Source organism: Myotis daubentonii, chromosome 12 (assembly GCF_963259705.1).
Source record: "Myotis daubentonii chromosome 12, mMyoDau2.1, whole genome shotgun sequence".
Lineage (NCBI taxonomy): Eukaryota > Metazoa > Chordata > Mammalia > Chiroptera > Vespertilionidae > Myotis > Myotis daubentonii.
Window position 1 is genome coordinate 57,321,566 of NC_081851.1, and position 22,631 is coordinate 57,344,196.

A 22,631-nucleotide genomic window follows, 5' to 3' on the forward strand; every position below is an offset into this window, starting at 1 on the left:
AGAATAATGAAACAGGCATTGCTCTAAAAATCAGCACAGTCAAGTACTCTGTAACCTAATTCCACCATACACTTTCAATTTAGCTGTCTTACTGTAAATTTATTAAAAGGAACATAAATCTTCAAATATATGCTTTCTTACACTTAACCATTATTTGACCCCTGATCCTCTCATTAAAAATAAATTTAAATGGTTATGTTGAATCTGTGCTTATATATACTTAACCAGAATTTGACCCATAATACTCTCAGTGCATTGTATCTCACAGAATGTCCTAGATATACTATGATCTTATTTCTAATAGCTGAATAAGCTAATCCCCATAAAGCCACATGAGTACTTCACTGTGATATAGTACAAGGAAGAATTAGGATGTTCTCAGTGGGCAACTGCAATAAGCTACCTGCTGAGTCACTGAGCTGATCTATTTTTAATCCAATGAGCAAAACTTCTATTTGGTGCGACCTTATCTGAAAGATATCTTTTGTAGAGCTTGTAAAAACTATCCCACTCCAGGAAATTGAGGAAATGTTCATTTTCATTAGACCCTGACAAAATAATTATGCTTTTTATTCAGTTGGACATGAATCTTGTATTTTAAGGGAGAAGAAATCTTATATTTTTAAGGGAGAAGAAATTAAGTATTACCTTAATAAAGACAGACAAACAGTCAAGTTGTAAAAACAAAATAAAAAAGCTTGGTAAAACTAAATTTCTATTTTCCTTTGAGAAGTCATCTAAATAGTAATAATTACTGGAAATGCATTAGTTACGGTGAAAATTATATTCTTATTTTACATATAATTCTCTACTGGTTCAGAAAAATGAATGTGGCTAAGGTCACCATGTGATACTGCTTTTGATAGTCTCAAATTAGGTAAACAACTGCTTTTGTTTTTGAGAGAAAATGTCCCATAAAAATTGTGAAACTCCTACTGGTTTAACAAGAAAAATGAACCAATAGTGTTTATTTTTTAAAATATATTTTTATTGATTTCAGAGAAGAAGGGAGAGGGAGATAGAGATAGAAACGTCGCCGAAACCGGTTTGGCTCAGTGGATAGAGCGTCGGCCTGTGGACTGAAAGGTCCCAGGTTCGATTCCGGTCAAGGGCATGTACCTGGGTTGTGGGCACATCCCCAGTGGGGGGGAGTGTGCAGAAGACAGCTGATTGATGTTTCGCTCTCATCGATGTTTCTAACTCTCTATCTCTCTCCTTTCCTCTCTGTAAAAAAAACTCAATAAAATATATAAAAAAAAAAGAAACATCAATGATGAGAGAGAATGATTGATCAACTGCCTCCTGCACGCCCCCGACTGGGGGCCGAGTGCAACCCAGGCATATGCCTGGGAATCAAACGCTCCTGGTTAATAGGTTGACACTCAATCACTGAGCCTCAATCGGCCAGGCTGTTACAGACGTGTTTGTAAGACCACTATTAAATAGAGAGAAAAAATTATTGTAATTGAATAGCATTTGTTCGTGATTTCCTTTTAAACTTCCACAAGAATAATTCAATGCTAATTGTTTGAAGAGGTCAAGAAAGGTATCCATGTCCAGTATTAGTTAATTGTCTCTTGGTAAGAAAATAATGCACATAATACACTTAGATCAGGGAGGAAACCTTATTGTAAAATTGTGTTGGATGAGAGGATTATTGTCTTCCCATTTCTTTCCCTCATTCTTCCTGCCGAGAACATAGATTTGATGCCTCCAGGTACAGCATCCATCTTGCAGTTGTAAGGACAAACGCCACAAAGGAAGGATGATAGGATAGGATGCTAGCAGAAGCTTGCTGACACATCTTGGACAGCCTACTTCTAAGACTGCAAAATAGAACACAGGTTGCCCAATTTAAGTGGTGCATAAAACATACTTAGACTAAAAGATTGCTTAACTGAAATTCAAATTAACTGGTGTCCTGTATTTTTATTTGCTAAAGCTGGCAACCCTCCCTGCTTCTAGACTTCTTGCTGTTTGAAAATATTCCAATCCTATTTGGATAAGCCACCACTGTACCTTATTACATGCAGCTACAGTCAATCCCTAACTGGTACACATTTTAAAAATATTTGTTTTAATTCAGACTTTTTCTAAAGCCCTGCCCTTTAGGATAACTATTTGGAATGATGAGCTACATAATATCTTCTTTCTTAAAAAAACGCAATCCAGAAATAGCAATTGTTAAATTATTTAAACAAGGAGGCTCTTAGACTGAGGTGGTTCTAATGCCTTAGTGGCATTATGTAAGCACATAAAACCCAATCTTGTAAATGCTTCAAGGTTAAGAAATCCAAACCTAAAGACAACCAACCACAAACTGCCACCCAGGCTTTCCGAAATAAGGCAACTGTTTAATCTGTAGCCAATCAAATAATACCTTGCTTGGCTTCTGCCTCTTCTCTCTGAAATCTTTTTCCGGCTCCTAGTGGTGGAACACTTTCCAGTTTGAATGGACTTTTTGCTCAAATAAACTCTTAAAATTTTTGATATGCATCAGTTTATCTTTTAGCAGTTTAAATGATTGGTCATTTCTTTTACCAGCAGTTTGCCCTTGAAACTTAACTAGCATTAGAAACAGAATTCAAATTTGTTTCACCAACTAGAGGCATAAAGATTAAAGATTTGCCTCACTCATCTCTGATAAAAGCCTATGCAACGTTAAAAAACTACATACATGAATTATAAGTTAGTAAATTCAAAGGGAACCATTATCCATGGAATTACTAATGTATTTCTAGATTTACTTATAATTCTTTTACTGCACTGATAATACCAAATATCTCAAATTATTAAAGGCAAACGGACTAATTCAGTTGAATTACTGATTATTGTATCACTATGCATAAGTAAGTTTTGAGTATGAAGAAGTGGAAAATAATGGGAAAAGTGGGAAAATAAAGATAAAACTTACATGAGTCAAGTAGCTAAGGATGAAACATGGAAGAATAATACAGGGTTGAACAAATGTAGGTTTACAGTTTGTATGGAGAATAATACAATAATAAAAACTAATACAGGAATAAACTTTGTTTCATGTACTCACAATGATAAACCTACTTTTGCTCCACCCTGTATAAAAAAATAAATTATAGTTAAAATGAAATATAAAAATTGCCAACATGTATAATAAATATGATGGACTGTTAGGACAGAGTTATTTGGGAATATTTTATGGAGAAGGTGGGATTTGTGGTGGGCCTTAGATTTGCCTCATTCATTTCTGATAAAAGCCTACACAACTGGTGTGACCACTTATAGCCCGCCCATAAAAGGTTTAGTGTTTAAAGTGAGATGGTGAGTTCTATTTCTCCTCTCTTATTCTGCTCGGTTTCCCATTTCTTTCCACAAAGAGTGACATTGTTCAGAGCAGAACTGTAGATAGAGTACTTTTCTTTTCACCTCCTAGGCTGGCTCTAGTTTGAATGCATTTGGTATGATCATTGGAATTTTTTTTTTCAGAAGTAAAAGGGGTATTGTATACTATTCTGGGGGATGAAATGCACTCTACTTCAGGAATCAGAAACCTGGGTTCCTGTCCCAGCTTTTGTGTGACTTTAGGTCAGTCACCTCTCTCTCTGGGGCTTCAGTCTGCCCATCTATAAAATTATCTAAAACTTTTTTCTCATGGTTAATTTTGGAGAACAGCTTTACTGATAATAATTCACATTCCATACAATTTACCAACCTAAAGTATACTATTCAGTGGTTTATAGTATATTCACAGAGTTGTGCAACCATCACCACAGTCATTTTAGAACATTTTCATCGTCTCAAGAGGAAACCCCTTATCCTTTAGCTATCACTTATACCTGCATACTCCTCACACCCCGTCCCCCAACTACTAATCAACATTTTGTCTCTATAGATGTCCCGATTTTGGACTTTCCTATGAGTGGAATATGTAATATGCGGTCTTTTCTGATTGGCTTCTCTCAGTTAACCTTATGTTTTCAAGGTTCATCCATGTTATTGCATGTATCAGTACTTCATTCCTTTTTTAGGGTCAAATCATTTTCCATTGTATGGATATACCACTTTTGTTTATCTACTGTCTATCTGTTGACAGACATTTGGGTCATTTCGAACTTTTGGCTATTATGAATGATGCAACTATGAACATTCATAAATAAGTTTTTGTGTAGACATATATTTTCATTTCTTTGGGGTATATACCTAGGTGTGGAATTGCTGGATCATATGATAACTCTATGTTTAATTGTTTGAGGAACTGCCAGAATGTTTTCCAAAGTAACTGGACCATTTTAGACTCATCAGCAATGTATAAGGATTCTGATTTCTCCTCATATTTTGCAATACTTGTTATTTTCTGACTTTCTGATTTCTAGCCACCCTACTGATGTGAAATGGTATCTCATTGTATTTCCCTGATGACTAATGATGTTGAACATCTTTTCATATTCTTATTGGCCATTTGTATATCTTCTTTGGAGAAATGACATTTCAAATCCTTTCACATTAATAAAATTGTAGGTAATAAATAGCAAGAGAGAGAAAGCTATTTCACTAATAGAACTATTTTTTAAAATATATATTTTATTGATTTTTTTACAGAGAGGAAGGGAGAGAGATAGTTAGAAACATTGATGAGAGAGAAACATCGATCAGCTGCCTCCTGCACACCCCCACTGGGGATGTGCCCGCAACCAAGGTACATGCCCTTGACCGGAATCGAACCTGGGACCCTTCAGTCCGCAGGCCGACGCTCTATCCACTGAGCCAAACCGGTTAGGGCACTAATAGAACTATTAATGCTTAAAAACAAAAATGTAAATAACGAATCTAATTTTAAAGTCTCCAAATTTTTTACCCTAAGTTTATTTTTAAGCACATTTAAAAAGTTAAATTAGTACTTAAGTCCTTTGTTTTCTCATTCTGTGATTTTAATAGTAGTCACCCTATTAAATAGATATATATCTACGATCTAAGATGGTAGTGAGGTAGATAGAAGTTACACTCACCTCCTCCCAGGACCAAATTTATGGAAAAATCAACCCAAATAACCAAATGAAGACTAGATAGGCTCTGGCCAGGCAGCTCAGTCACTTAAAACATCATCCCAGTGTGCCCAGGATATGGGTTTGATTCCTGGTCAGGGCACATTCAAGCACTAATTGTACAGAATATATGCACCCCTATATTCAATGCAGCATCATTTACAATAGCCGAGATATGGAAGCAACCTAAGTGCCCATCAATAGATGAGTGGGTAAAAAAGCTGTGGTACATGTATACAATGGAATATTAGCCACAAAAAAGAATGAAATCTTCCCATTTGCACAGCATGGATGAACCTAGAGGGTATAATACTAAATGAAATAAGTCAATCAGAGAAAGACAAGTACCATATGATTTTATTTATATATTAGAGGCCTGGTGCATGAATTCATGTACGGTGGGGTCCAGCCGGCCTGCCCCAATGGGGGCATATCGGGCGGGCTGGCAGGGGAGAGGAGCTGCAGGGGCCCCTGGTTGGGGTGGGGCCGGCTGGGGGGAGGAGCTGCCACCCCCCGATCAGGCCGGTTGGCCAGCTACAGTGCATGTCATAGCAACCTGTCGTTCTGGCATTCCAGTTGCTTGGCTTTTATATATACAGATGGAATCTAAGGAATAAAATAAATGAAGAAACTAAATTGAAACAGACTCATGGATGCTGAGAGCAGACTGTTGGTTGCCAGAGGGGAGGGGTGAAAGATGAAGGGATTAAAAAGAACAAATTGGTAGTTACAAAATAGTCACAGGAATGTAAAGTATAGCACAGGGAATATAGTCAATAATATTGTAATAACTATGTACAGTGGCAGGTAGGTACTAGAAATAATGGGGGGAACACTTTGTAAAGTATATGATTGTCTAAACACTGCTGTACACCTGGAACTAATATAAAATAATACTGAATGTAAACTATAATTGAAAAATAAAAAAATTTTAAAGGGTAGATTAATCAATGATCTACTCCAACATTCTGTTTCAGACATTAAAGATTCTTTGTCAGTAAATATGGTAATTTTCTGTGACAGTGGGTCTCAGTGTGTGGTCTGCCTCCCCCTGGACTCACCAAAACCCTTTCAGGTCAAAACTATTTTCCTAATAATACTATAACATTATTTGCCTTTTTCATTATGTTGACATTTGTACTGATGGTACAGAAGCACTGGTGGGTAAAACCACTGGTGCCTTAGTAATGAAAGCACCAAACTATAATAATAGTGATTCTATTGTTCACTGCCAAAGACTGCCTGTAAAAAAATAAATATGTAAACAGACAAATAAGTAAATAAAATTTAAGATGCCAGTTTCACTTAAGAATGTTCTTGGTGAAACAACACAAATTCTTCATTTTGTTCAGTCTTAACCCTCGAATACACATCTTTTTAACATCTGTGTGATGAGATGGGTTGTGTACAGAAAGCCCTGGTGCTCCATGTTGTAACAGGGGTTGTCTTGAGGAAAAGCACTTGTTCTTTGGTTTGCAAGCTGAACTAACTTCTTTTTTCATGGAATGCCATTTTGACTTAGAAGAATGACAGATAGAAAAATTGTAGTTATTGAAACTTGGATATTTAGGAAACATTTTCTTAAAGATGAATCTAGTGGGCCTGTCACGTCAATGAAAATAATTGACAGTATTTGTTGCCAGTGATAAAATTTAGGCTTTCATGTGGAAATGAGAATTTAAAAAACCTTGTCTGCCACTGTAAACTTGAAAACTTCCCAGTATTTAAAGAAGACCTTTACAATGGAATAGGTGATGATATTAATGAATGTGATTTTTTTTTTGGGGGGGGGGGTTGTATAATGACATGTGTCAACATTTGGAAGATCTGCATTTCTCAATGAACCAATATATTCTGACACACAATGCATGATGTTATAAAATCATGCATGAGTAAAATATTTGAGGGGGAGCAGAGTTTGCCATCCCAAAATATGCCTTGGGGGACATTATTTTAAGATGGTTATTTTTGAGAATAGAAAGACTTAGGAAATACATTTGACCTTCACCCCAGCCTCCTTTGTTATCATCAGGTTAGGCGGCCATGGAATATTGGGTTACACTATTTTCTCTGTCACAAAACTAATTTTCTTGAAGATTCCGTTAAAACAAATAAGTATAGCTTCCCAATGATCCAGATTGTCTCTTAATATGAATAGTAACTGATTTATTTATACCTTTGTGGAAAGCAGGGTTTTATAAGTATTTAATTACAAACAAATGGGAATCCTTCCCATTGTTTAAAAAAATACATGTTGACTTTTTTTCCTTGTGCTACTTTTAGCCTTTTGAGATTTTTTTAATGGTTTTGCTTTCATCATTGAGCATGCATTATTTTATACTTCTGTTAAAATATAATTTCCAATGAAAATAAACTCTTGAGCAACCTTAGGGGAACATTAGAAAACACTGAAAAACTCACTGCTTGAATTCATATTTATTCCAGAGCACTTTTTGTATCAAATGCCAACTTTTCAGACTCTCCCTCAACAATCATTCTAACCCTTCCACCACACACACACACAAACACACACACACACACACACACACACACACATCTAGCCCAGTGATTTTCAACTGGTGTTCTGCAAGAATTTTTAAAACATGCAGTACCTGACTATTTAGTCATGGGCACCGACCTCTTTCCCCTTAGATTGTCAAATTTAAAAAATGACAATAGCCAACACAACAATAACCATCCGGTGTGAATGAATCAAAATTATACCTATTTCTTGTCGGATTATATTTCATCAGATTATATTATATATAATGTATATTTTATTTTTTGTATGCCACAAAATTTTAGTTATGGCAGCCCTGGCAAATTAATATGTACAATGACTATAACACATCAAAAATTTATTTCTTACTCAAAGTCCAAAGCTTTCCTTCCACTGGTGACTCAGGAGGAATCTAGGGTCCATCTATGTGTGCCATGAGATGAAAAAAGTTGAAAATCACTGCTTTAGCCTATTGTCTTCTCTGAAAACAGGTCGGGGTGTGGTGTGTTTTGTTGTTGTTCCCACTAAAACTATTTTCAATGGAAAATAAATTAATACCATTTCTTGGGACACTATGCCATCTGTTTTTAACCACTCGATAAATAGTTAGAAATGATAATGCTCCAGATTTTCTTAAACAGTCCTGATTTTAAATGACAGGATTCAGGAATGTGTAACTTTAACAGGTAGTGATTTTCTTGGGGACAGTGTAAAGACTTCACTTTGAGAAACGCTGAGAAAGGACAGGACGTGGGTAAAAACAGGAGATAAGGTTGGAGAAATAGGCAAAGGCACAACCAGTCTGGTGTGGGAGTTTGAAGTGTGCCCTGATGGCAAAGGGACAGAGGACTGTAAGCAAAACAGTGAATGGCATGACTAGATTGATGTTTTAGGAAAATCATCTCAGGTCTATTTTGCAGGAGAGAGAGGCTGGGAGACTGGGAAACTTACTCAGGGCAGTGAGGATAACGATGGAGAAACGAGGATGGTTTTGAAAGATATTTTGGAGATTGAACATCCTGGATTTGGACTTGAATGTGATGTTTTGGGGGGAGGGGAGGTGGAGTAGGAGGAGTTCGAGATACTTTCTGAGTTAGTGCACATGATAAGGCCAAGGAAATCTAGTGAAAATATTGCTAGTAAATTTTCAAGTCTTTTTTTTTCTCTTCATCTGAAAATAAGAAAAAGAAAACTGCATTTGGTTTAGTTTCTGAGACTTATCAAATAAAATCACCACTGGGTGTCATGACAGTTTCCTAAAACCAGGCTTTCTAACCTCGGGTTAAACATTGATCCCAAGCAAAACTCTTCTATTTCAGGGATTTTCTGATCATTCCTTCTAGTACTGTAAGGCACTAACAGGGGGATAATTCATCCTTGGCTACCCATGGAGAAAGGAAGAAAAAATGAATTCACAGTCCTGGAGCAGGCCCTCAGACGCCTCGCAGAACGGTGAGCACACTGGCAACACCTTCCAGAATCATCTGCAGGTGTATAAAATGTGCTGAGCACTTCTAAAATGTATTTGCTTTAGTGGGACATGCATATAGATCAAAGAATAAAATTCACTCATATTAGAAATACATGTGCATTGAGGAGTTTCTCTGAAACAAGGCGTTTCTCTGAAATAAAGGATATTGCATTTGAAGGCTGGTAAGACTGTTTCTTACACGATTACGTAAGAAAAGAACGTTGTAATTTGTAAGCCAGGCCTTTACGCCCTGCCATGGTCACAGCCTCAGCAACAAACAGGGACAGGATGAAGCCGTGGTTATGAAGTAATAACTGGCACTAAGAATAAAACAGACTCATAACGAGAAGGGTCTCAATTATACCTTTATGAGTCAGACTAGTCATTCTGGTTTGTCCAAATGTAGGGATAGTGCCCTGGTCAGGCTGGCACTCAGTTCAGATCTGTAACTTTGATCTTAGCAACTGAATGTTGACCCAGGTTCTTCTTTATTGAGAGAAAGCAATAGCCATTTGCTCTTTCTCACAACATTTCATTGGCTTTTGCTGATAGAATATTCTTCAAAATCAGGCTTGCCCACCACCTCCTCCTACACACCCATACTCTTTAAAAAAATTTTTTTTAAATATGTTTTTTATTGATTTCAAAGAGAGGAAGGGAGAGGGAGAGGGAGAGAGAGATAGAAACATCAATGGTGAGAGAGAATCATCGATTGGCTGCCTCTTGCATTCCCACTACTGGGGATCGGGCCTGCAATCCAGGCATGTGCCCTCACAAGGAATCGAACCCTGACCTCCTGGTTCATAGGTTGACACTCAACCATTGAGCCACACAGGCCGGGTCACTCCCATACTCTTAGAAGTAGAAACTGTAGACTTGATTTGATTCTTGTCATCAAGGAGCTGACCACTTGGGGGAGTGGGGGAGGAAGGTCCAGCACCTCTCAGGTGGTGTTGAGTGTCGTCGACCTATGAACCAAGACGTTACTGCAGTATGGGGTGTACAGGAGGCAGCCGAGAGATGTTTCTCTGTCTTCGATGTTTCTATCTCTCTCTCCCTCTCCCTTCCTCTCTCTCTAAAATAAATAAAAACATATTTTAAAAAAGAAGGGTCAAGTATACAGGTGCCATACTATATGATATCTAACTCCAGAATGATTAAAGTCCTATAGGACCAGGGAGGAGAAAAGGATCACTCTGGGGTGATCAGGCAAGTTTTCATAGTTGATTAGAACTGAGCCTTAAAATATGCAACCTCTCCTTAAATAGAATTCAGGTATCATTTTTATTAGTTTTCTACTGCTATGTAAGAAATCACTGCAAACTTAGCTCAAAACAATGTTCATTTATTAGCTCATAGTTCTGTAGGCCAGAAGTCTGGGCAGGTTCAACTGGGCTTCACTTAGAGTCTGACACGGTCAAAATCCAATGTTGGTCAGACTGGGCTCTTTCCTGGAGGCTCTCAGAAAGAATCTGCTTCCAACTTCACCTGGGATGTTGTTAGAATGTAGCATCTTGTGGCTGAGGTCCCCATCTACACTGGGGCCACTGTCTACTAGAGGCCACCCACATTCCTTCTCAATAGGTCATCCCCATCTTTAAAGTCAGAAATGGCACGTCGAGTCTTCACACTCAGATCTCTCTGACTTCTACTGGCCAGAGGAAAAGCTCTGCTTTTAAAAGGCTCTTTGTATATTAAGGTCAACTAACTTGGGACTAAATTACATCTGTAAAATCTCACAGCATTGCCTAGATTAGTTTTCATTGAATAACCAGAGGTCAGGAATCTTGGGGGCTATCTTTAGAATTCTTCCTGCCACATGGTTATTCCATGAACCTATCTTAAGGTGTTTAGCAATCATTTTATCAATTCAATAACCTATTGGTCCCCTATTAAGTGCACAGAACCAGTCGTGGTCATGCTAAGTGGAATCTTAGTTTTAGTTTGAAAGATTGTCCCGGTGCTTCAAAACTTGAAGTCTAGTCCAGGTTTAAAAATAAAAGTCAAACATTTTTAATAAACAGTTAAGGGGAGGGGTGTGTGGAGAGGTGAAGGAGGACAGGGGGATAAATGGTGATGGAAGGAGACTTGCCCTGGTATGGTGAACACACAATACAATATACAGATGATGTATTATAGATCTGTACACTTGAAACCTGTATGGGTTTTTAAGAAATTGATTTGAGAGAGAGAAAAAGTGAGATGGAGAGAAAGAAACATTGATCGGTTGCCTCCCGCACACACCCCAAGCAGGGATCAAACCCATAATCTGGGTATGTGCCCTGACTGGGAATTGAACCAGTGACCTTTCAGTGCATGGAACAATGCTCAACCGCCTGAGTACCAGCCAGGGCAAAACCTGTATGGTTTTTATTAACCAATTTCACCCCCAATAAATTAAAGAAGAAAGAAAAACTAATTAAATATAACATATTAAAATTGTATTTCAAAATGTTTCAATGAAGACATGTAACAGCATTACTTAGGGAGTATTCCAAGCTACACACACTACTTCCTGCCTCATTACCACCTAGGAAGTAGAAGGTTAACTCCTCATTTCTCATACCCTCAATCCATTCATAAAGAATCACCATTTTAATGAGTCAATGTTATCCATTTCTTCATCTATGATGATCTCCTCTCTGTTCCTCACACATACTTTGGTTCTCTTTTGCTTCAGGAACTTTCATACATGTAACATCTTCCCATCCATTACACTTACCAACATTTTACCCACACTTTAAGACTTTGTTCAAATTCTTTCTCCTTCTGACCATATCTACATTTCTTTTTCTATGCAACCTTTTTGGAAATCAATGGTATCATTGGCTACATTACTTCTATTTCAACCTCATATACATATATATTTTGAACTTTTATTTCACAGCGGTTTTGCTATATTATCCCAAAGTATTTAGCCCAGCAAAGGCATTGAAAAATATTTGTAGATGTGATTAAATTTATCTGATTGGGAAAATCTGACATTTCCCATGATTTACTGCTGTTAATATTATCTATCTAGCTGTTAGATTCCTTAAATATCTTAAAAAATAATCAGGGTTTTAACAAATAAGCAATATACAATCACTGGTTGTGTCTTCATGTTCTCCATTTATGAATAGGCTTCTATCTGAAGCTTTTAAAGAAGTGTCAGTTATTGATATTACCAAGCAAAAAACTATAAACTATGCGAGAGCTGAAAAGCATTCATTTTTTTCCTTTCTAAGTTTTATTGAGATACTAGAGGCCCGGTGCACAAAAATTTGTGCACTGGGGGGGGGGCCCTCAGCCCGGCCTGTGCCCTCTCACAGTCTGGGACCCCTCGGGAGATAACGCCCTGCTGGCTTAGGCCTGCTCCCGGGTGGCAGAGGGCAGGCCCAATCCCTAGGTGCAGCCCCTGGCAGGGCGCAGAGCAGGGCCGATTGGGGAGTTGGGGCGCCGCCCCCTGTCATGCACAGAGCAGGGCAATCGGGAGGTTGTGATTCCACCCTCAGTCACGCTCAGGGTAGGGCCGATTGAGGGGTTGGGGCACCATCCCCTGTCACACTCAAGGCAGGGTTGATGGGGAGGTTGCGGCACCACCCCCTGTCATGCACAGAGCAGGGCCAATCAGGGGGTTGGGGCATTTCCCCCTGTCACGCACAGAGCAGGGCCAATCAGGGGGTTGGGGTGCAGCCCCCTGTCACGCACAGAGCAGGGCCCATCAGGGGGTTGGGGCACCGCCCTCTATCACCCACAGAACAGGGCTGATCAGGGGGTTGGGGTGCCGCCACTCTCACACTCAGGGCAGGGCCGATGGGGAGGTTATGGCTCTACCCCGTCACACACAGAGCAGGGCCCGTGGGGGGCGGGAGGGTTGGGGCCCTGCCCCCTGTCACACACAGAGCCGCAGGGCAATCAGGGGGTTTGGGTGCTGCCCCCCGTCATGCTGATCCTGGTGCCAGGAGGCATATTACCCTTTTACTATATAGGGTAGAGGCCTGGTGCATGGGTGGGTGCCAGCTGGTTTTCTCTGAAGGGTGTCCTAGATCAGGGTGGGGGTCCCCACTGGGGTGCCTGGCCAGCCTGGGTGAGGGGATGATGGCTGTTTGCAGCTGGTCACACACCCTTCAGGGTGGGGGTCCCCACTGGGGTGCCTGGCCAGTCTGGGTGAGGAGCTGAGGGCTGTTTTCAGGCTGGGGGTGACTGAAGCTCCCAACCGCTCCTTTTTTTCTTTTTTTTCTTTTTTTATTCTGGGCCAGCTTTAGCTCTGAGGCTTGGCTCCAGCTCTTAAGCCTCCGCTGCTGAAAGTAGGTTTCTGGCCTTTGCTTACAATGTTGCGATCCTGCCGGCTGAAGTCCGGCGGTATTTGTTACATACTTTCTTAAACTGCAGGCTCAGAGGCCTGCAGCCGCAGGCGGGGAACGTTGGTTTCCTCCGTCACTGAGGCAAGCAAGCCTCATGTTAGTTTCAAGCTGCCTGGCTGCCAGCCGCCATCTTGGCTGTCAGTTAATTTGCATATCTTGCTGATTAGCCAATGGGAAGGGTAGCGGTCGTACGCCAATTACCATGTTTCTCTTTTATTAGTGTAGATAATTGACATACAACATTCTCTAAGCTTAAGGTGTGTAACTTGTTGATTTGTGGTAAGCATTCTTATCAATAACTTTCTAACAGATTTTCTGTGACTAACCACTTTCTTTCTCTCGGTTTACATGATGAAAACAGTAGCTGCCTACCAAAATCTTCCTTGTCCATGGCAATAGAGTTGAGCCTGGAAGCTGCTGTTCGGCCTGGAACTACACTTCCCAGCAGCCCCTGCAGTCATATGTGGTCATGTGATTTATTTTTGCTAATAAAATATGAGGGAGAATGTTGCTCTTAAAGTGTTTGCACCTTCTTTCCTCTTCCTTTAAGTGGATGCTGAGATACATCAAGGCTGTAGGGGAGCAGAATCTTAGATGGAAGAACTTGGGGCCATGATTCTCCAGGTGGATGAGAGCTACTGCTAACTGGAATGTTCACCCCGTTTTATGAGTGATAAATTTCTGCTGGATTTTGGCCATTGTATTTTAGAGTCCATTTGTTTCAGGAATATAGCCTTCCACAACTAGTAGGGGTTCAGTTTTATATTTTTTTCAAGTATCCAATAGACATGTAGTATGCCTCCCACAGCATACACTTATATTAAAATCAAACAAAGGAGGTAAGAGCCAGGCGATCACTGAGAAAAAAGGTAATAGGCTCTGATCCTGAGGAAGGACTGTTTTCATCTTTGTAGGAAGAAGTAATCTTAGGAAGCTATTTATAGTAATTGAAGGCAGAACTTCTACTTAGCAATAGCTCTGAGGCAATGCGGTTTGTGTTTTGATCGGTTTGTGGCTTATGGTCAAGGAGCCTTGCTGGTTGGCCCATATCTGTCTCACCAGAAAAAGAAGAAACTACATTCACTTCTACCTAAGGCCAGAACAATGTTCTCTAATGTCAATCTCCTCTAATTTTAATTCTTCCCAAGTATACCTTGGCATTTTACATCTTTTGAAAAGGGTTTCCTAACCACCATCCTCTCTCCACCAAGGCAAGGATGGGGATATTCCTTCTTGAAGTATCCCTAGAACTCTGAAAATATCTATCATTGCTCTCACCACACTAATTCCTCTGCAACCTAACCTCCCACTCTAGTTAATCAGCCCCTTGAGTGAAGAACATTTTGTAATTCACCTTTGTGGTCCCTCTGCCTAGTACAGTGCCAGGCATACAGTAGATGTTTCATAAATGATGCTTGAATGAATAAGTGAATTTAAGGGCCTCACAGGATTATAGTTCTTTGCTTATTCCCATAGGAGACATGTTCATAATACTCACTACTGGACATCACTGCCAAGCCTCTCTCAAATCTTTTTTTTTCTTCTTACTTTTGCTACCATGCCTTATTACTTTCTATTGGTTGAGTCTTCTACTGCTTTTGCTTAGATCAGCCAGACCTATGTGCCTTCTTAAGATATTTCTTAGAAAAAGTCTCTCTTGATGATTAATTTTTAATATTCTCAATTCTTTTCTACATTGGACACATTATGTCAAAAGTTAGGACTGAGGAGTAAAGAGAGACCTGACCCAGAAGTCAGGAAACCTTAAATCTTGCTATCTCTTAAGGATTTGGCAAAATGCTCCCCCCAAAAGCCACTGTAAAATTATTGTTAGTGAATTAGAAAAGAGTAAGCCTTAGAACCATTCTTAAGACAAAACACTTCCTAGAAATAATGATAAATTTAAAAAAAAATAAAAGCAGAACTTGGTATGGGGCCTCTGAGAAGCAGAGTTTAAAAACCACAAGGCTAGATCATTTCAAGCCTGTGGTTCTATGTAAATGTATTACCCTGCATTGTTTTACATGTAAATGATGTGATCTTTGGTACTTTCAAATCTGTCAGATAAGGAATAGCACTGGGTATTATCTATATCTAATAAAATTATCTTTGTTGACATAGCATTTTATAGGGGCATTTATAGAGGCAGTGGGCACTGTGGGTACCAGCATCATGGACTTTGAAGTAAGACAAAACTGAATTCAAATTCTGTCACCTCTGCAAACTAGCAGTGTGACTTGGACAAGCTACCTAATCTCTCTAAGCCTCAGTTTCCTCACCTGTACATGGGGATGAGAATGCTTGCCAGACTGGCTGTTGTATGGATGATATGGGACACTGTACACAGAGCATTCAGCACAGTGTCTGGCATGTACTACATTCCCTATAAAAATTAACTGCAGATAATTTCACTTTTATTGTTTCATTTAATCTTCACAATACAAGTGTTCCTACTATTCTTTTTTTTTTTTTTAATCCTCACCCAAGGATATTTTTCCATTGATCTTTTAGAGACAGTAGAAGAGAGAGGAAAAGACAGAGAGAAGCATTGATATGAGAGAAACACATTGATTGGTTGCCTCCTGCATCACCCTGACCAGGGCCGGGGCTGGGGAGGAGCCTGCAACAAAGGTACATGCCCTTGACCAGAATCAAACCCAGGAACCTTTGGTCCACAGGCTGACGTTCTACCCACTGAGCCGAACAGGCTAGCTAGGGCCATATCATTATTATTTACAGAAAATGTTAAGACTCAACAGAGTGAAAAGACTTGCCCAAATTCACCCAGTGAGGGTAGAACCAGTGTCCTACATTGTTGGACACTACCCCACTCAGAGTTTCAGTGAGAGAAGGAACTAAGAATAATAAACTCGGGGAGAAAAAATGAAATGGAATGTTCCAGGTGGGAGCCACAGGAGCAAAACCTGATGATCACACAGGGATGACAACAACAAGGTAGGGCTGGAGAGGAGGATTCCAGAGATAAATTTCACGAACTTACAAGAGTGTATGAGACTGACTGAGACATTGTCTAAGGAAGAGGGCAGAAGCCAGGATGTCACAGTGACCTCTCCCCACACACAAATCCCTAGCCCGTGGCAGGGGTGGGGCTTCTCCTCTGCCCAGCTCAGGCTTCTGCACATAGCAGGTGCTCACTGAACATCGCTAAGTGGTCTGAGTAATAAGGCTTCTCTTTTTATCTCCCCACCCACACCCACCATAATTTGGAAGACTTTCCTTGTTCTTGAAATTCTGAGGAATAAAGGATACTGTTTCTTCCTTCCTCAAAACAAAAGGAAGATTCCTTCCTGACAACCCAATTTTGTATAAAGTAATTCATTAATCCTGACAATTACTCCATTAACTGTACTTTAAACAGCAGCTCCCACCTCCTTTCCTCCTTTCTCCTCCTTCTCCATACACTGAGGTCATGATGTCTAATTTAGTTCATCATCATAATTTCTACCCACAGCAAGCTGATATCATTGCAAGCAAGCACAGCCCCAGACTACTCTGAGACAAAGAGGCAGAGACCCAAGAAAGAAAATCAAGGCCCATATTCATGCCCCCTCCATCCCTACCCAGTCACTTGCCTATTGTCCTATGGAGCCTGCTTTTTTACAAGAATATCTGTGGTTCAGAAGTACATTGCAGAGATACAGACAGAAATTCTTTATTTCTAATATATATATATATATATATATATATATATATATATATAGTACTCAATATATACTCAATCTATATATATTTATTGTACTCAATATATATATCAAGAGGAAATGCAGGTATTGGTCTTGTTCCCTCTAATCAATTTATGTATTTGAGTTGTTTCCATTTTAGAGAAAATTACAAAAACAAAAGACCAGAAGGGTTAAAATATCACAGAACGTTCTGTCCTCATTACTTGTGTGAAGTCCCCACTGCATCACAGGGACAGCATGTTAAATCAATAGAGACTTGAGCTGTTAATTTCCAAAAAGGAAGAGATGATTGAACTAAAATAGCCCATGTCGAGTCTCTGCCCACTGGGAATGGAAGTCCCTTTATTTTCAGGTCTTTCTACAATTAGGTAAGTTCCAGGAAGATTATGAGCCACTTTACAAAAATTTCTGATTTTTTGGGGGGGTGGGAGGGGGGATGGGTGGGGAGGGAAAACTTTGCTGACACAAAAGCTTTAGTTTTTTACAGCACTAATTTTACAATAAGGTGATAAGAGGTGTAATCAGGGTATATGTAGGTGTATGTAGGTGAAGTGTGATGAGGGTGGGGTGGGGTGGGGCTGGGGAGATGGGGTCACATCAAGGTCAGGAACAGGTAAGCCTCTTGCCTGTTTTTAATTTCATCTTCTTCCTTCCCTGGGCTATGTCTCTGCATTGAAAGTAGAGAGGAGGTGATGCCACTTCCATATTTTACCTATCAGGGACCATCTTTTTCTAATTTCTTTCCAAGCAGAGACTTGCACTGCATAGGCTCATGTCAATGACTTTTGATCTGGTTTGCATGATCAAATATTTGAAGGGTCTAGTGAGGACCAGCCTGATAAAATAAAGGCCAGCTTTTACTTGAAGACATTTCCTGATACCACTCCTTAATGGGTCTATTCCTGTGAACTATAATAGGCGTCATCAGCCTGATTACCTTTTACATATACAGATTGTGGAAATTCAGAGTAGAGAAGTAAGCTTTTTTTTTTCTCAAATAAACATCAGCTGATTCTAATTTTTTTAATGAGTTCCTACCCCCCCCCCTTTTTTTTTCACGTTTCAGAGCAAGGTTTAATGCATTCACACATCAAAGTTATTTTCAGAAACATAGAAAGTCCTAAGTCACACTGTAGATTTCCTCTCAATCCATGCCGAAGGCTGGGGCTGTTCCAGATGCAACAGGTGCTGAGAAGGAAGCTGTTGGCACCGCCAGTCACCAGAGGGGTCTGAGGAGGTCAGTTTAATTAGTGGTCCTTCTTAAACTTGCCATTGATGTAGGGCACCCAGTCCAGAATCAGTCGCCAGTCGGTGGCCGACACTAGCCCCACGGCACCCAAGATGCCCCACATGCCCGCCGTGGGGATCCAGTTCTTGGCCAGTTGGAGGTAGCGCGGGCCCAGGAACTTGCTCAGCATCGCGTCGAGGTCCGCAGCTCAGGGTGACCTCGGTTGCTCCAGGCCGGACACACGACCTAGGCCTTTTTGTCTCATTCTTATTCATGACTTCTTCAAACTAAGAGTCTGTTGCAGCTGGCTGGGGATTCCTTTTTTTTTTTTTTTTAATCTAAAATAAATTCCTTTCATTCTTAGAATGGCCATGAGCTCTAAGCTGCCATCTCTGAGCTATTCCCCAGGAGAAGTGAGCAGCAGATCCCCATTGGCTTTCCCCTCTGTGGTTGCAGTGGATATGAAGGGAAAGGTGTTCCTCCACCTCATCACTTCCCAACGGAGCTCCCTCCTCTCAAAAAGTGCCTGGTCTCCTCTGGCAAGGGGTGAGAGGCAGGCTGAATTTTGAGATCAGGAAGGGTGTCTATAGCTCCTTTCTTTCAACCCTTGTCTTTCCGTGTTCCCTGCCATTTCGTCTGTGGATGGGCCAGCGCTAGTGCTAAGCTAGTTCTCACCAAAGTAGGTAAGAGAGTAGCAGCCACCCCACCCACCACCATCCTTTCCCTCAGTTATACATGGGGAACAGTTAGGGGCCTACATGCAAACTTAATCCACACCTCCTCCCTCTTCTGGGTGGGCTGCCTTCATGCTAGACTGGTGATTCTCAGTCTTCCCTGCACCAGAATTCTCTGAAGCGCTTTTAAAATGCCCAGTCCTGAATCTACTTTAGAACACTTGAAACCAAACCTCTGGAGGTGGAGACCAGGCAAGTATGTTTTCAAAGCTCCAGAGGGAGAGGTGAGAATGTGCTTCCTATTGTCCAATGCCAGCTTAAGGCACTTGGCAAGTCAGCCCCTTTGAGCCAGCCTTTAGTAATGGCCCTGCATGCAGTCTTACTGAGACCACCCACATTCACTTTCTGTCTTTCTTGTCTCGCTTTCCATTGGTCCTGGGTGCTGCCTTGCTCCTGTCCACTTAGCACAGTGGTTCTCAACCTTCCTAATGCCGCGACCCTTTAGTACAGTTCCTCATGTTGTGGTGACCCCCAATTTCATTGTTACAAATTGAACATAATTAAAGCATAGTGATTAATCACAAAAACAATATGTAATGATATATGTGTTTTCCGATGGTCTTAGGCGACCCCTGTGAAAGGGTCGTTCAACCCCTAAAGGGGTCGCGACCCACAGGTTGAGAACCACTGATTAGCATTTCCTCTCTAGACTGAATCTGGCTTTAACTCCATTCAACTCTGTCATCTCTCTGCCAAGATGGCAGAGGCCACGGTGACCCACGTAAGCTTCTCTCAGAATTGACCACAAGCCTATAAGCCTATTTGGAGCTTCTCTTCCTGTACTCCCCTCATCCAACATTTATTAAGCATCTAACAGGAGTGAGAAATGTCCAGCCTGCAGGCTGCATAAGGCCCACGAAATTATTTGGTCTAGGGGTGAGTTAATTAAATGTTTGAGCAAATATAGCAGCTAATTTTAAGTGGATAATTTTGAATGGCCCCCAAATGATGTTATAAATATCCAAATGGCCCTTGGCAGAAAAAGGGTTCCCCACCTCTGAATGTGTCCAGTTCAATGCCAGGTGCTTTGTACTATTACCACGGTCAATCCTTACGACAACTTATGAGGAAATATCATTTACAGCTAATGAGACAGAGATCCTGAGATAATAAAGACCTTGTTCATGTGTCATATTCCAGGTCTGGTTTTCAAACACAGGTCTGGCAGACTCCAAAACCCATGATCTCCGCATTGCCACACTGCTCCCAGTGGAAAAGACCTGGTTTCTGCCAGGACATGTTCACAGTCTAGTCAAGAAGACACACACAGGAAACAAGCATGAAGGCCAGAGGGAGACTCTGGCTATGGGAGCAGGTAAGAGGGGCATCCACCCAGAGAAGAGTCCTAGAGAAGATGATACTTTGAATTGAACCCCAAAAGATGAGTAAAAGTTATTCACATGAAGAACCCCCTATACACAGATGTGGCATCCAGAGAAATCTAGGCTTCCTCAGGGACCTTAAGAAGTTCAATATGGCTGGAGGAAGATGTGGAAGAAGAAGTAAGAGGTGGACAGGTAGGCAGGGCAGGTGAGCCTTTAAGCCGGTGAGTTCTGCATTTTATCCTGGGGGCAGTGAAGATTTTAAGTAGAAGAGAGATAAAAATCAAAGTTGCATTTAGGAGGAAGTGTTGGCAAAGGACATGCATGACTAGAGGCAAGGAGAACAGTTAAAAGGTTATAGCACAAATTCTGGTGAAATTGTGATGATGACCAGGACTAAGATATTTCCAGTGAAACAGGAGGGGACAAAATTAGGAGCTATTTAGAAGGAAGATATGATTGGATTTTATGAATGACTAAATATGGTGAGTGAGAACAAGGAAGAATAAAGAATGAATCCTTCCCTTGAAATAAAGAACACAGGAAGAAAAGCAGGTTGGGAGAAGCTGTGAGTTTCTTTGAACATGTTATGTTAAGGGGTCCAGTGGGCAGCTGGAGATGAAGGCCTGGAGTCCAGGAAAGGTCTGGACTAGATTGAAAGTAGGAAATCACCAAGGTGGTCATTGACTCCAAAGATGTAATAAGGTACCCTGATAGAGTGGGCAGAATGAGGAGAGCTGCATCAGCAATGACCACTAGAAGGGAGCCCACCTTCCCTCCAGAATTTGAGTATTAGTCTAATCCTTGGACTGCTTATTCGGGCCCTGAAACCCTTGCCTGCTTGCCAGTATCTTTCCCTGAAAGAAAGCGAACTCTTCTTTATGCCCTCATCCATTTGCCGATACCTCCACGAATGTTCAGCTCTTCCAGAACCACAACTCTGCTGGATCCAATGCCTGCATGCTTGCTGCTGCCCAGAATCTCTCCCTACCTTACACCACCAACCAAACAGGACACTCTAGGACCGTCATTTGCCCAGGCTTTCTTTTCCCTTTGGGCACTGTATCTTGAATCAATCAAGCTCTGTTGTGGGCCAACCTCTAGAATCAGGTTAGTTCCTTCTGGCCCAAATCCTATACCCTAAGTGGGCAGGACCCTCCCTGTTTACTCTCCTTCCCTTTTGGCCCTGGTCCAGCATGCCTCACTTCACAGCCCATGGAACAGCAAAGCAGGCCCCTGAAGATGCTAAAGCTGAGGTTGAAGCTGATGAAGGTGGAGGTAAAGGTTTCTTAGTCTATCCAGCTGCCTGGAGCAGGGAAAGAGGAAACAGCAGAGGCGAACAGAATGGAAAAGTAGAACACCAGAATTTGCTCCCGAGGGAGACTGGCTATAGAATACCTTAAATTAGAAGTCTCAAAAAAAAAAAAAAAAAGTGTTAGGAATCCCTGTTGCCTTGGCTGGCTCCGGGTGTGGTTCTTTCCAAGGGAGAACGATTGGTGGAGTTTTTCCAGCCCTATAATTCTACTTGTGATGAGGTAGAATTAAAGCTGAAATGTGAGTTCATAAATTGCTTAGTTGGTGCATAAGATTTTAAATCTCCTCAAAAAAGTTAAATACAAAATCATATTAAACTGCATATCCATCTGTCTACAATGATCTAATTTCCAAATTGAGTACAATTAATCTTTAATCCTAGGTCAGCTTTCCCACCGCCACCTGTCTCTCTCGTCACAACCTCCCCCATCAGATAGTGTGTGCTCAGAGAATTCGAGACCATTTTAAATATTAACTGGAGCCATACCTACCTAGAAAGATGAATCCACACACACGCCTTCTCTTCTTCCGCCTATTATTACTAGTATAGTTGCTCATATATTTCTAAATGTAGTTCTGGTTAAAAATAAATTCTGTAAACTAGGAATGTGGGATGTGCCTGCCTCCACAAAAATTCCTTTGTTCTCTGTGTAGAAGTGAGCAGAGATGCAGAAGTACAAAGTCAAGCCTGCCTTTAAGAAAGATACTACACCAGTTTTCATGAGAGAGAACCAAGATGGCGGCATAGGTTAACGCCAGAGTTTGCTGCTTTGAACAACTACTTCAAAAGTGAAACTAAAAGACGGAACGGACATCACCCAGAACCACAGGAACGCTGGCTGAGTGGAAGCCCTACAACTAGGAGGAAAGAGAAACACATACGGACACTCAGAGGAGGCGCAGTGCTGAAGTCAAATTCTGAGGTGCGGAGCGCGCGGAGCGGGCTGGCGGCGGAGGGCACGGTTGGTGTTTTCAATCGGGAGGGAGTCGCAGA

At 40.9% G+C, this 22,631-nt stretch overlaps 1 protein-coding gene and 1 long non-coding RNA gene across 5 annotated transcripts in view; both read right to left on the minus strand.

Moving 5' to 3' along the window:
* The window catches only part of LOC132213414 (uncharacterized), a 106,912-nt gene that overhangs the window by 22,783 nt on the left and 61,498 nt on the right, over window positions 1–22,631 (minus strand). The window contains exon 7 of one of the 4 annotated variants that reach the window (XR_009447984.1): window positions 1,267–1,826. The exons of the other annotated variants lie outside the window; for them this stretch is intronic. This is a non-coding gene — a long non-coding RNA (uncharacterized LOC132213414). Of the gene's footprint in view, window positions 1–1,266; window positions 1,827–22,631 lie in introns of those variants that run through there. 4 annotated transcript variants of the gene reach the window in all.
* LOC132213410 (cytochrome b-c1 complex subunit 10-like) lies at window positions 18,087–18,514 on the minus strand. The gene has a single exon (XM_059659962.1). It carries the CDS (start codon window positions 18,455–18,457, stop codon window positions 18,287–18,289), a length of 171 nt encoding a protein of 56 aa, XP_059515945.1. The 5' UTR covers window positions 18,458–18,514; the 3' UTR covers window positions 18,087–18,286.

What these genes read in the sequence shown, in the direction of transcription:
- LOC132213410 (XM_059659962.1), bottom strand. Translation starts at nt 18,457, where the DNA reads ATGCTGAGCAAGTTCCTGGGCCCGCGCTACCTCCAACTGGCCAAGAAC.